This window comes from Pan troglodytes, chromosome 6 (genome assembly GCF_028858775.2).
Source record: "Pan troglodytes isolate AG18354 chromosome 6, NHGRI_mPanTro3-v2.0_pri, whole genome shotgun sequence".
NCBI lineage: Eukaryota > Metazoa > Chordata > Mammalia > Primates > Hominidae > Pan > Pan troglodytes.
Genome location: NC_072404.2, coordinates 138,257,830 through 138,274,465, shown reverse-complemented (window position 1 = coordinate 138,274,465; position 16,636 = coordinate 138,257,830). Strand labels below are relative to the sequence as shown.

The 16,636-nt window shown below is 40.0% G+C and overlaps 2 protein-coding genes across 13 annotated transcripts in view; one reads left to right on the top strand and one right to left on the bottom strand.

The window, feature by feature from the left end:
* CADPS2 (calcium dependent secretion activator 2) overlaps positions 1-16,636 on the top strand; it is a 567,091-nt gene that overhangs the window by 21,670 nt on the left and 528,785 nt on the right. The window lies entirely within an intron of this gene.
* On the bottom strand, positions 14,656-15,252 carry LOC134810501 (transcription factor p65-like; the record flags this gene model as incomplete). Its single annotated transcript, XM_063815119.1, is given in 2 exon segments — positions 14,656-15,006; positions 15,008-15,252. Coding segments are annotated over 2 exon segments (591 nt in total), but the record flags the coding sequence as incomplete, so codon positions are not given.

The window sequence follows — 16,636 nt, the reverse complement described above, 5'->3', positions numbered from 1 at the left end:
ACTTCCAACATTGGGATCAAATTTCAATATGAGGGTTGGTGGGGACAAACATACAAACAGAAGTGATGAGTACAAACCTATGGGCCATTTTCTGAAAGGGAAGAAATGGTTCTCTCTGGTCTCTTCCCCCTTGTTACTGGCTGGAATGTCAATGTCAGTGTGGTAGGAGTTAGAGCAGCCATTTGGCCAAATTGATGTTGCTACTTATTGAGAATAACAGAGCTACAAGTTGGAAGGAGTCTAGGGCCCGTATCTTAACTACAGTTTGCTTTGTAATTTAAATAGTATACATATCTCTTTGTAATTTAATTAATATACTTATCCCTTTATGTCTTGTTCCTTTAGGTATAGACATTATGGCCCTGCATTTCTTGCTGACAATATTAATTGCCTACTTGACAGTCATTTTCCTTATTTCTTTCTTGCTGTAATAGTTCCAGCCCTAGGTAAGGTACTTGCTTTTCTAGCTTTCCTGAGAGCTACAAGTGGCCATGTGACATAAGTTTTTTTTGGTTTGTTTTTTTGTTTTTTTGAGACAGAGTTTCACTTTGTTGCCCAGGCTCGAGTGCAGTGGCAATTTCATGACTCACTGAAGCCTTGACCTCCTGGGCTCAAACAATCCTCCTGACCCAGCCTCCCAAGTAGCTGGCACCATGGGCACATGCCACCACCCCTGGCTAATTTTATTTTTTTTGTATTTTTGGTGTATGACAGATAACACATTTTTAGTCTTGCTGCCTTCATCCCATGTCTGGAGCTGTAGCAATCATATTATGACTCTGGGGAAAATACTAAGGGAATTTCAGAGGTACTGACTCAGACATAAGAGAGTCTGAAACCATTGCCAACAGCATCTGCATTCCAAACTTATGTTTTCTGGAGGTTGATTGTTTTATGTTCTATAATCCTCCTAAGGTTGATTATTTTATGTTCTGTAATCCTCATGAAGATCTCTATCTACACTTTATTTGTTTATTTATTATTTTTTTTGAGACGGAATCTCGCCCTGTCACCCAGGCTGGAGTGCAGTGGCATGATTTCAGCTCACCGCAACCTCTGCCTTCTGGGTTCAAGCAATTCTCCTGCCTCAGCCTCCCGAGTAGCTAGGATTATAGGCACCTGCCACTACGCCCAGCTAATTTTTGTATTTTTAGTAGAGATGGGGTTTTGCCATGTTGGCCAGGCTGGTCTCAAACGCCTGACCTCAGGTGATCTGCATGCCTCAGCCTTTCAAAGTGCTGGGATTGTAGGCATGAGCCACTGCACCTGGCTTATCTACACTTTAAGTTGTTGATTCTACAAATTGAAAACCTCCTAATGGTGTTTACATGATCAAGATCAACTACATTTGTCTGCACAGCTACATATATGTTGATTACCATTTCATTCATTTGAACTTTTTTTGTAATTTTAACTTTATTTTTCTTCTCTACCCATCTTGTCTTCCTTTGTTGCCTCCTTAAGTTGTTCCAGATTATAAACCCTGGTTCTCAGTGGGAATATTAATACTCCCTAGTAGACATTTAAAACATTTGTGGGGGTGTTTTTGAATTTTCTCTGTGATTGGGCATTGCTACGGTATTTAGTGGGCAGGGTCGAGGGATTCTAGAAATTCTGAAATGCATGATGAATAATTGTTCTTCATCCTACATCACATCTCAGTGTTCTCTTAGACATTATGTAGGCAAAAACTTGTTCATAATTATTTGAGCCTAGAAATAATTATTTACTTATAAAATATAAAGTGTATTTTATATGATTTTAATATATAGCAAGTTTTCGCAGATATGTAGAAGACACCCAGGTAAATTGAGGGAAAACTGAACTTTTCTTGTTAGCAACTTTTCTGAGAATTGCTCACCGTTTTGAAAAACAATGTCACCAGCAGCAATAATGGTTGTGATATTTGTATTATCAATACAGGATGCTTGTATCAGCCTTCATTTTCAGTTGTCACATTTTTTTTTATTTTAAGGCTATATGCAAAAACTATTAAGCCCTTATTTCAAAATGTCAAAAAAAGAGAATAGTGTTGACAGCATTCAGTTAAATATTGCTTAACTTCCCCTAAACCCAGACTTCTTTATTATATAAGTGGGTGTACACATCTACTTTATCTTCTTTACCAGTTATATCTAAGTGTTTACATACTGAAATACACGTTATTTCAGTTATTTTATTATTTCTATTCCAGTTAGGATCATGTATTTATTTATTTGGAAATGTGCAGATAATTTAGCTATACATTTCCTTTCTGGATAGCAAAAAGGGTTATTATCTTTTTTTTAAAGAAAACAAAATGGAGCTTATTGATTATTATTGAGTTAGGGTCCAGCAAAAAATAGTTGTCACACTCTAAAGGGCAATTCACAAATTACAGAGGGTTGGGCAGGATTTAGGGATGAGTGAGTCATTCAGGGATTGACTATGGAGGGAAGCCCTTACTCCTCTTAAGGCTCAGTGGGCAGAAGGGAGCTGTGGCCAGAACTGGGTGGGAACTATAGCCATGAGAGAGAGAGGCCTTCTGATGGAAGCTGTGGTTTTTAGTGAGGCCTCTGGTCACTGTCCCACCTTCTGTGGCAAGGAGGGAGGCTAGGGATAAATCTCCTGTCTTCTTTCTCTTCTTTCCTTGGATTATGTGATGACATTTCACAAAAAGGGAAACCAAAAGAGAATCTGAAAAGCAAAAATGTAAGCTGTTAGGGTTCCTTAGCCTCCCAAGGCACAGAGCAGAGAATAGACGGTGAATTTGAGGACAAAGGAAGAATATCCAGACTGGGATGTTTTGTCTGATTTAGTTTGAGAATCACTATTCCAAAGTACAGCAGTAATCTCTCCACTTTTACCTCTCTCTGCAGATATGTCCTTCCTATAGCCTTCCTATAGCTTGCTTCAGTCTGAACTAGTGTTTGGACAGCAGGCTGAGAGTTGTCATTATTTCTTCATAATTCTTTTGAATTGGAGCCTCTGTTTTCTGATCTGCCATCTTTGTAGGAAATAGTGTGTGAGAAATTTTCTGATTCTATGCAGGTCTAAAATTTTCCTCATTTTAACAGGGAAATTGGCTGCGCATGGAATTCCAGGTTGAAATCATTCTCCCTCAGAACTTTGAAGGTATTACTCCACTATCTTCTAGCTTCTAGTGTTGCTAATGAAAAGCATGCAGTCTGGTTTTGTTTATTTTTAAATATGTTTTATTTTGTTTTGAATGGACAGATAATGGTACATCTTTATGGGATACATTATGATGTTTCAATATATACGCATAGTGCGTAATGATCGAATCTGAGCAATTAGTATATCCGTCACCTGAAACTTGTTATTTCTTTGTGGTGAGAAAATTAAAAATCCTCTATTCTAGTTGTTTTGAAATATACAATACATTATTGTTGACTATGGCAAAAATAGACAAATAGGATTACATCAAACTAAAAAGCTTCTGCACAGCAAAGGAAACAACAGAGTGAAGAGAAGACTTACAGAATGAGAGAAATTATAAACTGTGCATCTGACAAGGGTTTAATATCCAGAATATGCAAGGAACTCCAACAATTCAATAACAAACAAACAAATAATCCAATTTAAAAATGGGCAAGCAATCTGAATAGACATTTCTCAAAAGAAGATATACAAATGGTCAACAGATATATGAAAAAATGCTCAATATCACTAATTATCGGGGAAATGCAAATCAAAACCACAGTGAACTATCATCTCACCCAAGTTAGAATGGCTATTATCAAATAGACAAAAGACAACAAATGCTGGGAAAGATGTGGGGAAAGGTGAACTCTTAAACACTGCTGGTGGGAATGTAAATTGGCACAGCCATTATGGAAAACAGAATGGGAGTCCCACAAAAAAATTAAAAATAGGACTACCATGTGATCCAATAATCAACTACTGGGTATCTATTCAAAGGAAATGAAATTCATATGTCAAGACATATATGTATTCCCATGTTTACTACAGTACTGTACACAATAGTCAAGACATGGAAATCTAATTCAATGTCTATCATTGGATGACTGGATAAAGCAAATATGGTATATATACTCATACCATTACTATTTAACTATAAAAAGATTACTATTTTACTATTAAAAAGAATGAAATTCTGTCAATTTGTGACAACATGGATGAACCTAGAGGATGTTATGTTAAGTGAAATAAACCAAGCATAGAGGGACAAATACTGCATGATCTCATGCATATGGAACCTAAAAAAGTTGATCTCATAGAAGTAGAGAGTATAATAGTGGTTACCAAGGGCTGGGAAAAGTATTGGGTACAGGGGTTTAGAGAGGTTGGTCAGCAGGTATAAAATTACAGTTTTATAAGAGAAATCCTGATATTCTGTTGCATAGTAGAGTGGCTATATTCATTCATTTTAAAATAACCTGTTTTTTCTTTCTTAAATGTTTTAATGTTCTTTATCCTTGGGGGTTCTAAAATGTTGCAATTACCTTTAGCTTTAAAAAAAATATATTATGGCTGGGCACAGTGGCTCACACTGGTAATCACAGCACTTTGGGAGGATGACAGGAGAATTGCTTGAGGCCAGGAGTTTGAGACAAGCCTGGCCAACAAAGTGAGACCCTGCCTCTACAAAAAGATAAAAAGTAAAAAATCTAGCCAGGTGTGGTGGCACATGCCTGTAGTCCCAGCTAATTGGAAAACCGAGGTAGGTGATCACTTGAACCAGAAGTTGGAATCTGCAGTGAGCTATGATTACACTTCTGCACTCCAGCCTGGGTAACAGAGTGATACCCTGTCTTAAAAAAAAAATGTTGTGTCAGGTACTTGTTGGTTACAATCTAGAGATAGGAGCACGTCCTTCCAGACTTTGGCTAGTCTCTTATTTTTTGTGAACTTGGGATGGGAGGAAGTTGGGAGGTAAAGAGTGGGGTTTTCTTTTCTTTGGGGTGAGGCAGCTCCTTGAAGTCATCCTACAGTTTTTATTAGTGCACTTATAAATCCCAGAACGTTCTATTTGGATGAATTTTCTGATCATCCTTTTAAGACTGTTTGTCATTGACAAAGGGATGTTTTTATCTGCATTTCAACTTTACTGGAGATATACAGAGGTATAAAGTTTGCTCTGGAGAATCATTATACAGTTGGCCCTCCATATCCATGGGGTCCAAGGATTCAACCAACTGCAGATTGAAGATACTTGGGAAAAAATTACAAATAAAATTACAAATAAAAAACAAAATAGTATAATAATGGTTTATATAACATTTATATTGTGTTAGGTATTGTAAGTAACCTGGAGAAGATTTAAAGTATATGGGAGAATACTGTATGTAAATACTATGCCATTTTATATAAGGACCCCAAGCATCCATGGATTTTGGTATTCATGGGGGTCCTGGAACCTATCCCTCATGGATAACAAAGGATGACTATAATAGTGTAGTCATATGTGTGTAATTAAAATATTCTCTATTTTTCTTATGTTTTTCATTTTGTTTTTGAGTGACTTAATAGTTTTATCTTTGACTCCCCTATGTATTACTGGAGCCATTACCTATAATAAGACCTATAGGTTCTAAATGACCAAGGTTCTAAAATGACCTTGATATGATGAAATACACAATTGACTGGAGAAAGCGATTTCAAAAGAAACTTATAACTCATTCTGTGGCATATTTTTGCCTAGAGGCATAACCAGGTATTATATACATTAAGACAGGAATAAAAAATTAGAAGGATGTCATCTAATTAATTATCCAATTCTTTTCAACAGATGACTCCCATATTCAGTCAATCATCTATAAAACTTTAAACTTTTAAGAAAGTCTTTTGGGATATTTTTCTTTAACATAATATAAACTTTCAATTAATTAAGACCCAGTGAAATTGAAAATATTAAGCAGTTTTAGGAGCAAAACAAGAAACCAAGAGTAAGAAGGGGAATCAGGAATGTATTCTGAAAAGTAACTTTTGAGGTATGTGTTGAGGTTGAAAGAGACTTGAATTCTATTAGAAACTTTCTGACAGAAGTTACCTAATTTTTTTTATATGCCTGGCCCTCAGGCCCTGTTCCCTGACCAAATCAATATGTAATTCTTTCAGTAGGTAGCACCATCTGTTCCCCAAGGGCCAAATGCATATTAACATTTTACTGGCAACTTATTTTTTTTCTCATTAAAGATAGCTGTATGTAGCATATTTGCTTAAATACCACACTTTTTACTTGTTCTCACCAGGGACCTCACTATGCCCCCAATGTTTTCATTTATTTTAGAGTTACATATTGGTGTCCAGTGGCCACACAGCAGAACAGTCTCTCTAATGTCATGAAAATATTTAGTTTAAAATGTCAACTATATATAACGTGTTTCAAATATTAATGCTTTTATCAGGTTCTGAGATGTTGTTCTTTAGAGAATGAAGGTTAAAAGCAAGCGATGAAACACATATGGCTTTTAAAAGAAGTGAGTGTGATTAACTGACACTTGAAGTCTTAGAAGCTGGAGCTTATCTTTTTCTATTTCTGTATTTGCTCAGAGAACGTAAACAATCTGAGTAAGGTCATGCAGTTTATAAATGACGGTGTTTGAACTGAGGCTTTTGTGCCTCTAAATCCTTAGATCTTTACCTCAGGTGTTTCTCAAAGTGTCTTTTTTCTTGCAAAATAAGAACTTTGTTTCTTGTATAAAAGCTCTATTTAAAACCATTTTGTTAGATTACACTGAATTCGAGAGTTTGTGGGTATATTGCAGGACAAATCTTGGGCACTGAAGCATTAATGAGAGGTGAAGCCAGCTGGACTTCTGGGTAGGGTGGGGACTTGGAGAACTTTTCTGTCTTACAAGAGGATTGTAAAATGCACCAATCAGCACTCTGTAAAATGGACCAATTGGCACTATGTAAAATGGACCAATCGGCACTCTGTAAAATGGACCGATCAGAAGGATGTGGGCGGGGACAAATAAGGGACTAAAACCTGGCCATTCCAGCCAGTAGCAGCAACCCGCTAGGGTCCCCTTCCACACTGTGGAAGCTTTGTTCTTTCGCTCTTCACAATAAATGTTGCTACTGCTCAGTCTTTGGGTCTGCACCACCTTTAAGAGCTGTAACACTCACCACAAAGGTCGTTGGCTTCATTCTTGAAGTCAGCAAGACCACGAACCCACTGCAAGGAAGAAACTCCAGACATATCTGAAAGAACAAACTCTGGACACACCATCCTTAAGAACTGTAACACTCACCGAGAATGTCAGCGGCTTCATTCTTGAAGTCAGCGAGACCACGAACCCACCAGAAGGAAGAAACTCTGGACTCATTAACACACACAGTTAAAGGCTGACATGAAGTGACTTGAGTATTTTTGTCATCTTCCACAGCGACTTTATAAAGGGAGCTATTTAGAATTGTTTGGGAAACTTGTTTGAATAGGAAATCTTAAAATGTCAGGACCTCATAATTGGAATTCTGAATGCACATAAGCTGTAATAGACTCTGCCTAAATGCCCAGGTGGTTATTGATCTTGATTGCAAGTCCCTGCCCTTAGGCGCTGCATACTCAGGGCTTCCCACTCCTTTCCCCAAAGTAACATTGGATCTGGTATAGCAAGTTACCATCATTTAATAAGTAACTCAACCTGAATTTCTCTTTTACTTTTTCAGTTTTTACTATTTTTTGTTTCTTTATTACTCATACATCTCCAGACCTGTCATATGTTTTTCTGAATGAAGAAATAATATACGCCTATAGTAAAGTACTTGGAAAGTACAGAAACATAAAAAAGAAATAGAGGGGGAGAAATGTGTGATATGACCAGCCATAATAATGAGTGCTGAGCAGTTCATCCTTATCATTATCGTTTCCATGCCTATTTTCCTCGGTTAATGATGCCATAAAAACAGTTTTGTATCTTGCTTTTCCCTTAGCATTGTATCCTGAATATTTTTCTATTCAAAAACTCTAATATTTCAATGGTTATATATTCTTTCCTCATACATACAAATCATAATTTGTGCCATGATGAATATCTGCAAAAACCTTATGGGGAGAGGAGGGCTGGGTTTCACAATATTCCTGGACTGGAAATATTATATTAGAAGTGTATACTTTTTGAGACTTGTAACATATATTGAATAATTCTCTGGAACAAGTGAGCTGATATATATAATACTAAGAATAGTTTGTAAGAATATTCACCTCAGTGCAGCATTGCTAATCTTGAAATCATATTAAAGATGTCTTTTATTGTTGGCTTGTTTCATTTTTTAACCAAAATGTATGCAGTGCTTACTATGTTTTATAGAGATTGTTAGATGTCTTTGTATATTTCATGAACACAAAAGATATCTTGTTTTACTTTGTATCTACTTGTTTTTTTAATGTCAGTTAAAATGTACACTTGGCATATTTTTTTAGCCATTGCTGGCCCCAGTATTGTGAGGGCTCTTGTGAAGCAAGCTGGGAGCCAAGACTTCAAGGTTTGAGGTGTGTGAAAACCTGTAAGTAGAGGTTTGTGTGTTCCAGGAAGATTAGTGGCAGGAAGAGGAGTTTGGTGACATATTAGTAGTTTAGGGAACTACAGCATGAATGAGGTGGTGAAGGTAAAGATGAACAAGAAGAGAAGAAAGAGAAGGGTTGGAAGAGACATTTCAGAAATAGAGTGAGAAGCAAGCGAGACTGAATGAGTAGGATTTAGAGATGATTCCTTGGATTTTGCTGATGCCACTGGTGGGATGGGGATACCATTACCAAGATGTGAAGCACATGAGAAGAAAAAGATTTGGGGATATTCCAATGAGGCTTATGTTGGCTCTGAACAGAAAGCATGTCTAATAGTAACTTAAACCACTGGGCTTACTTCACAAGAACACAGGGAGTAGGGTGTTGGCTCAGTGACACCATCATAAAGCAGCTTCTGCCTGTTTTCCTGCTCTTCCATCCCTAGCATAAGGCTTTTGCTTCCATGATTACAACTGCCTGCAAAGGTATCTATGTTCCAGGCAGAAGGAAGGGGGAAGGGGCCATGGGCTCCATCACAGAGACACTTTCTTATGGACAGGGAGCACCCCTCCCCACCTCAACTTCTTTTTACATCTTACAGGCAAACTGTAGCTGTAGGAAGACTGGGGTATTAATATTTGCATGACCAGTCTCTGTCCTGGAGGAAAAGAGAGGAGAAGGGATTTGGAATGAGAGTTAAGTCACCAAAAATATGCAAACAAGGAGGCAGATAATAAATTTAATTTTGACCATGTTTGTGGAAGAGACTTATGCAATGGAAAATAGTGCCTAGAATTTAAAAGAAGTTGTCAGGGCTCGAGATAGATGTAGAAGCAGTCTGCATTCTTTTCATATTCAGTCGTATGTCTAAAGGACTTAAAAATTCCTGTTTCTAGGCTTTTCCTGCTGTTTCCATGGCTTCTCTTGTTTTCCAAATTTCATTCATTATGTCTTATTTCACATTCTTCTTTCAAGACCATACTTTGCCCCTACCAGCCACAGGGTCAGACTCCCCATGACATCCTACCATCCTGGGCAAATTTGCCACTGTTATTTTTTAAATTGCCCTTAGAATTTTCTTGGGTGTGCTTATAGTGTGAATGGAAGGACACTTTATTTGTGTTTGGAAGTTGAATTCCAGAGTGTATTATTAGAGGTATGACAATAACCACATTTTTCAACCTTTCTCTGTATGTACCTTATTGTATCAGGGAATGGATTGCTATTAGGATAAATAAATTAATGTGTGTATAGTACCTCTCACTTTCAGTGGCTGCTCCCTTCCTTTCTTCGTGTCCACAATTTGATATAGGAAGAACTGGCTTCCAGGCAGAATACTGCTAATGAATACTACTACTGATACTAAAGAAATGATCCCTCCAGGAAAATAGCAACCCTCTTTTCTAGGGTCTTGCTTTTTCTCCCATCAGTGTTCTTCTCCCACCCTGACTACAGCAGATGGGGATCAAAGTCACACTTTAAAAAGCTTTCAGTCTCTGCCACAAACTACTTCCTCTCCAGGGAGAAAGGCTTTTAAGTAATTTGAAGCCTTTTATGGGTTATATTTGTATGGGTTATATTTTCATATATATAACAAATCAGTAAACATCTAATTTTTTAGGTCTTACACAAATATAGTGATGTCCTTTTATATTATGATTTTGAAGGGCATGATTCCTTTTTGAATTAAACTAAGTAGTATCTAATACCTATAGTGCTGAAACAGTGTTTTCATGTCAGTGAGAGTACCTGTTCCTCGGGTTGATTCAGCATTTCCTTTATACCAAACACTTTTGGAAGACTATCACCTTTTGTGTTTTTGTATGGAAGCTTTTGCTGGCTGCTCACACTTGAAGCTAAATTGTCTATGATTGTTAATGCATATTACTTACCTGCAACAATAAAAAGCATTAGTCCTGAGGTTGCTCGCGGGAGCCTCTCTTGTCCTTGCATGTGTGCAGCACACCTTGTTCTGGCACAGCTAGGCAACATGATACCTGGTGTGATGTTTGGTGATATTCTATTGTAAATTAGGATGGTGTCTTTGAGTTGACACCTCAGTGGCTCAAGTTTCTCTCTACTGCCTTTTCTGTTCATCTGCTTCCTCTTCTTTGACTTTCTCATTATTGAATACTGTGAGTAGAAGGCAGTGAATGCAAGACCTTCATTTCTTTTTTTCTGAGACAGGACTTCACTGTGTCACCCAGGCTGGAGCGCAGCGGCATGATCATGGCTCACTACAGCCTCAACCTCCAGGGCTCAAGTGATTCTTCCATCTTGCTTCCCAAGTAGCTGGGAAGCTGGGACTACAGGCACGAGTCACCCACCACTCTTGGCCAATTTTTGTATTTTTTGTGGAGACCAGGTTTCGCCACGTTACCTAGGCTGGTCTCAAACTCCTGGCCTCAAGTTATCCACCCGCCTCAGCCTCCCAAAATGCTGAGAATGTAGGCATGAGCCACCACGCCCAGCTAAGACCTTCATTTCTGGCAGCTCCGAGGACATCGCTCCAGCAGTTACTATGGCCTGGAGTCTGTTGGTGTTAACGAATTGCTGTAGGCTCTTTGAAGGAAGGACAGGGCTGGCGTTTTCTATCAGGGACTCCTCCCCACAGTAAAAGGAGCTTCTGGGACTTTGCCTTGGGCGCCAAGTAAGGGAATGCTTGCAAAGCGCTGAAGCTTTGGCATGTACTACATGCCCCTCTACCTTTTCTCCTGCTCCCTTCCCCACATCCGCTTTTCGCTCCTGCTTCCCCTCTCTTCTTCCATCTCTCCCATCACTCCTCCAGCCTAATTCCCCTGGGAAGGATTTGATATGAATATTATGGATCATACAGAACAATGTATGCATATCTTCAAGATTTAAACAGTTATATACATGTACATTCATTTGTGACTGTTGATGTAAGGGTATATTAGTCAGGATCTAGTCAGAAAAACAAAACATCACCAAGTGGTTCAATAGAGGGATTTGGTATAGGGAGCTAATTACAAAGGTATTGAAAAAGCTAAAAGAGCAAATAGGGATCTGTTATATATTTCAGAGGTTACCAACTGCAGGTAGCCATTACCACCCTTTGGGCTAAAGCATCAAATGGAGGAGTTGTTATCAGAGCCAACAAGGGAGCTGCCTGGTGCGAACTCAGCTACAGCACAGTAGCTGCTTGGTGAGAGCAGAACCCGGGATCTGGGCCACCCAGGGGTAATTGGAACCGTGGAGGGTGTACCCCACAGGGGGCTGGAATAATGGAGGATGTGGCCACTCTGCAAATGCCACATGGAGTAGAGGAGGTAGGGGGAGAAATACCCTGACCTTTTTCTTCCTCGTTTATCTGATCTCCTGCTAGTATCTCATTTGTCTGTTGACATCAGAAGCCAGCTGTCTAGGACTGTAGTTTATAGGGTTCAGTCATGTGAAATAGAAGGGAGGAGAATAGATGGGAGACCAAACAGAGGACTGGCACTGAGGCAAAGGCCTTTTCCTTAACTGTGGTTCCTATGATTATAGTCATGCATTATTTTCCTAATGCAAGTCACTTCCCTAATGCACTTTCTATCATTAACATTTTAGATTTTTTTATGGTGGATTTTCGAAGTGGAGATTGCAAAGCAGTCTGCATGTAGGATTCTGCAGTAGCCTCCTAAATTTGTTTTTCTGCTTCCATCCTTACCATCCCCAACCCTTATCTGTTCTCTATATGTAGTCAGAGGGATTCCGTTATAACAGAAGTCGGATTGCTTCTCTGTTCATGACCTCCAGTGGGTTCCATCTCACTCCCAGTAAAAGCGTAAGTGTTTATAGTGGCACACCAGACCCTACATGATCTGTCCTCCCACCTCTCCCCCTTGCTGTCTCTGCTCCAGCTAAAACTTGCCTCTTTGCTGTTCGTGGAACTGCCAGCATGTTCCTACCTTTGCCTTCATTCTTACTGTTCTCTGTACCTGAAAGTTCCTTCCCCAGGCATCTCTCCCTCACCTCCTTTGCCTTTGCTCAACCATTAACTCAATGAGGCTTTCCCTGGCCTCCCTATTTAAAGTTGCTACCCCACCCCGCCCCACCCACATACACTTCTACCCATCTGTAAGCTTTCTACTTTGCTTCCCTGTTTTGCACTAATTACCTCTTAATATACTATACAACACATTCATTATCTTCCCCCTTGACACACATAAATGTAAGCTGCATGAGGGCAGAGATTTTTAAAAATTCTCATGTCAGTTTTGTTCATAGAACAATGTCTAGCACATGTTGTAGTTGAATGAATGGTTGAATTCAGGTACCATTGAATGAGTTCCTAGATCTCCTAGGTAGAGTCCTTCCTAGATTCTTAAGATTTCCTTCCCCTAATCTTTTTCAGTTGTGTTAATTATATTTAATGTGACAGCAATAATTTATCAGCTTGCTTTTAGTGAGTCTTTCCAAAATGTTTAACTTCATTTTTAATAGAAAACTTTTTCACTTAAATTTTTGAGTCAGTAAAGACTTCTGGATTCAAATTACAGTTCTGCCGCTTACTAGCTGTTTGACCATGGCTTATGCCTCAGTTTCCTGGTTTGTATATAGGGGTGATAATAGTACCCATGTCTGTGTGGCTATGAGTATTACATTGATGCATGAAAGATGCTTTAAATAGTCTATACAGTAAGGGCTCTGATATGGCTTGGCTGTGTTCCCACCCAAATCTCATCTTGAGTTGTAGCTCCCATAATTCCCATGTGTTGTGGGAGAGATCTAGTGGGAGGTAATTGAATCACGGGGTTGGGTCTTTCCCATGCTGTTCTCATGATAGTGAATAAGTCTCATGAGATCTGATGGTTTTATAAAGAGGAGTTTCCCTGCACACACTCTCTTGCCTGTTGCCATATATGTTGTCCGTTTGCTCTTTCTTCGTCTTCCGCCATGATTGTGTGGCCTCCCCAGCCACATGGAACTGTGAGTTCATCAAACCTCTTCTTACTGATAAATTACCCAGTCTGGGGTATGTCTTTATTAGCAGCATGAGAGCAGACTAATACAGGTTCATTAAGTCTTAGCTATTATTTTTAGTACTGGTTTACATGCTGCAACAAGGAAGAATGCACCCCTCAGGCTTCCTGCTGTGGGAAGCATAATTGATAGCTGAACTGCTGCTCCTCTGAGTCCACCTTCACTCTGAGGCCATGGTTTCTGTGGACTTCTCTGAGCCAGTGATTGGGCACAGAAGGGACAGCTAGACCCATTCCTGTCCTCTATTGAGTGAGTTTAAGCTCAAGGACTCCTCAGTGGCCCAGTTGAACATCCCTGGGGACTGCACTGTAGTCCAATTCTCATATCTTCCCTCTTTCCTTCTGTAGACATCACACCTGCACCTTGTTCTGAGAGTGCTCCCTGCCTTCTCCTCTTCCCTACTGCAAGATGTCTTTTGCATGTTTAATTTTGTGTAGTGTTTGCTTCTTGGCAACCCAAATGAATGCACATGATATTGAAATATTAGTAATTAGAACTCATTACAGTGATAAGTGACATATGTGAGTTGGGAGACACAACTATCTCATTGTAGGCCTACAACTTAGCTGGTCTTAGTGGGAGTAGAGAGATACTTGGCCAGTGCTTACCAGCTGCCATATGCTGGGCAGGGTAAGAATATTGCTAGGGTGAACAGAGAACATCTACTAAACTGGGTTGCAAAGCAGGAAGGCCAGCCCCTTAAATGCTGGTGTTAGCCACAGGGAAAATGCCAGTGCCATAGAGGAGCTGGTAACTGGGGCATTATTTTGATCAAGGTGTAATGAATCCATGATGGAAGACACTTGATAATAAGGCTTTGTGGACTAAAAGGCCTTAGCTCCAGCCTGCTCTTCTCTCTAGGAGAGTACTAGAAGCTGGAGGATGGGGATGGGGGACCCCTAGAGTTCCCTACAGAGAAGGGAGCTGACCATCAGGATAGGGGAAGAAAGAGTTTGAGTTTCCCCAGCTCCCTTCTTTCTAGACAAGTTAATACTTCTGCTTAAGCACCTCCAAAAAGAGGGAGAGATACAGATATTGCCAATAAAAGAATAAAATGTGCTCCCCGCCCCCCTGCCACAAGGAAGACATCTCCAAAGCTGGAGGCAGTTGGGGCACACCTCAGAAGAATCCATAAGTGCTTTGGGAGGGATTCAATCCACTGCAACCCAGTGCTCTGGGGAGGGAAGGTGTCACCCCCCTAGGAGGTGATCTGACACAGCAGGGCTGAGAAGTCCATGTCTGCATTGGAGGAGAAGTCTTCATCCCCTGAAAGGAGGCTGCTGGGGAGTCCTGGGGCCCCCAGTGGAGCAGGAGCTGGGTCAGGGGGCCTCTGGGTCCTTGTCACTTGGCGAGTTATAGCCTCAGGGTACTCTATCAGCATGGGCTTAGTTGTGTGGGAAGCCACAGATATGCCCTGGTTCAGCAGTTGCTGAAACTCGGAGATGTTGACGGATGCCAGGTCTGTGAACACAGCTGGGTCTGTGCTGTTACCAAGCAAGGCCCCCAGGTCTTCATCATCAAACTGCAGATGCAGCAGGGCCTTCTGTTCCTTCCCCAGCCTAGGAAGGCTTGGGGGCAGGTGGGCCCATAGCTTGAGGAAAGCCTGGGGCTAGTACTGGGCCAGGAGCTGGGACCTGGGCCAGAGCTGATGCCATGGCTGGGGCAGGGGCTGGGGCCAAAGCTGAGGCCTGGCTTGAGATCTGCCCAGAAGGAAAAACCATGGTGGGAAACTCATCATAGTTGATGGTGCTGAGGGATGATGTAAAGGGAGAGGGCTGGGGGCTGGCTTGGGGACAGAGTTTTTACTGGCCATTGTTGGAGCTTCTACTGAGAAATAGTATTGGCTTTTTAAATTGAAAGCTCCTTGAATGCAAAGACCCAATCAAATGCCTCTTTTATAGCAGCCATAGCAGCTGGCTACAGTAGTAAACATATAAATGCTTAATAACAATTTGTTAAATCAACATTCCTTAACGCACAGACTCTGTTTTCACTTTGCTTGGAAAGTGTGAGTAGGTGATAAAGATGTTGCGGACAGCTGGGGACCGCAGAGACTGAGAAGCTCCAGAGTTTATGAACTTTGTGACTTTACCAAGGAAACGTCCTTGGAAATCTATGGCAGTGGCATTTCTGATGTCCTGAGTACAAATAACCAAGCTTTCAGAATTCTTCTATGCCCTAAGAATATTTTAAAAGAGGCTTGGTAAAATGCAAATTAAAATGTTTTTTGGTGATTTTTGACTAAGCAAATTAAATATAAGTGAAAAAATAGTTTCCTCCAGATATTTTACAGATTGAGGAGAGCTTCAGAATGTTCCAACGTTCTTTGTAAACAAAGCTTAAAATTTTTTGATAAACATCAGTCAGGTTTGTGTTTATGAAAAATAGTGGGCAACCAACATGCTTAATTAAGCTAATCTTTGATATAAATGCAAATTTCTGAGTTGTCCGTGTATAGTTTAGTAAGGAGACTAAGTTTAGGTTGAATTTTGCCCTTAGTCTTCAAATGGAAACTTTAGAATCAGAAGATTGAAAGGTTTAGTAATTGTTCATTAACCTACCTGGGACTTTGGAAAGCTGGTTTCATGCCTTTGCATGAAAACTCTTAATAGAATATGAAAAGCTGTTCCAAAATACTTCAGGAGCATTTTTTTTTCTTAGTAAAGTCTTCAGAAAGATAGCTTTTCTGTGTAAATCCCCAGGTTCCTAGATGTAGTTCCTCTCCCTTTCCCATCTTCCTTATTTCATGTGAGTTGCTTGAAGCTGCCGGTTTCTTAGGTGTCTGAAACTCTTGGGGAAAAAGTCAGAGACGTCATGGCATTTTACACACAGATGCAAGATACTAATACAGTCCATTAACATGGAAATACTTATTTTAACCTGAAGTAACCTCTGAATGAGAGAATGAAACACACTATAATGGGGAAAAAACAGGCATTTGAGGCTGTGGCATATGTTTGAATCGCAGTTTTGCCTCTTTCTAGTATCTGATCCTTTTTAGCTTTATAAAAGTTCTTTATTTTTCACCAATCAGGGACAGATACTGATAGCATCTGATCTTGAATATTTTAGAGCCTTTGGGGGTCCTGGCTCCTCTACTGTGAGAACGTTCGGCCTAGACCTGGCCATGGTAGCCTGTAGATAAATGGGCTCTTCCCTAGGAGGCTGTGCAAG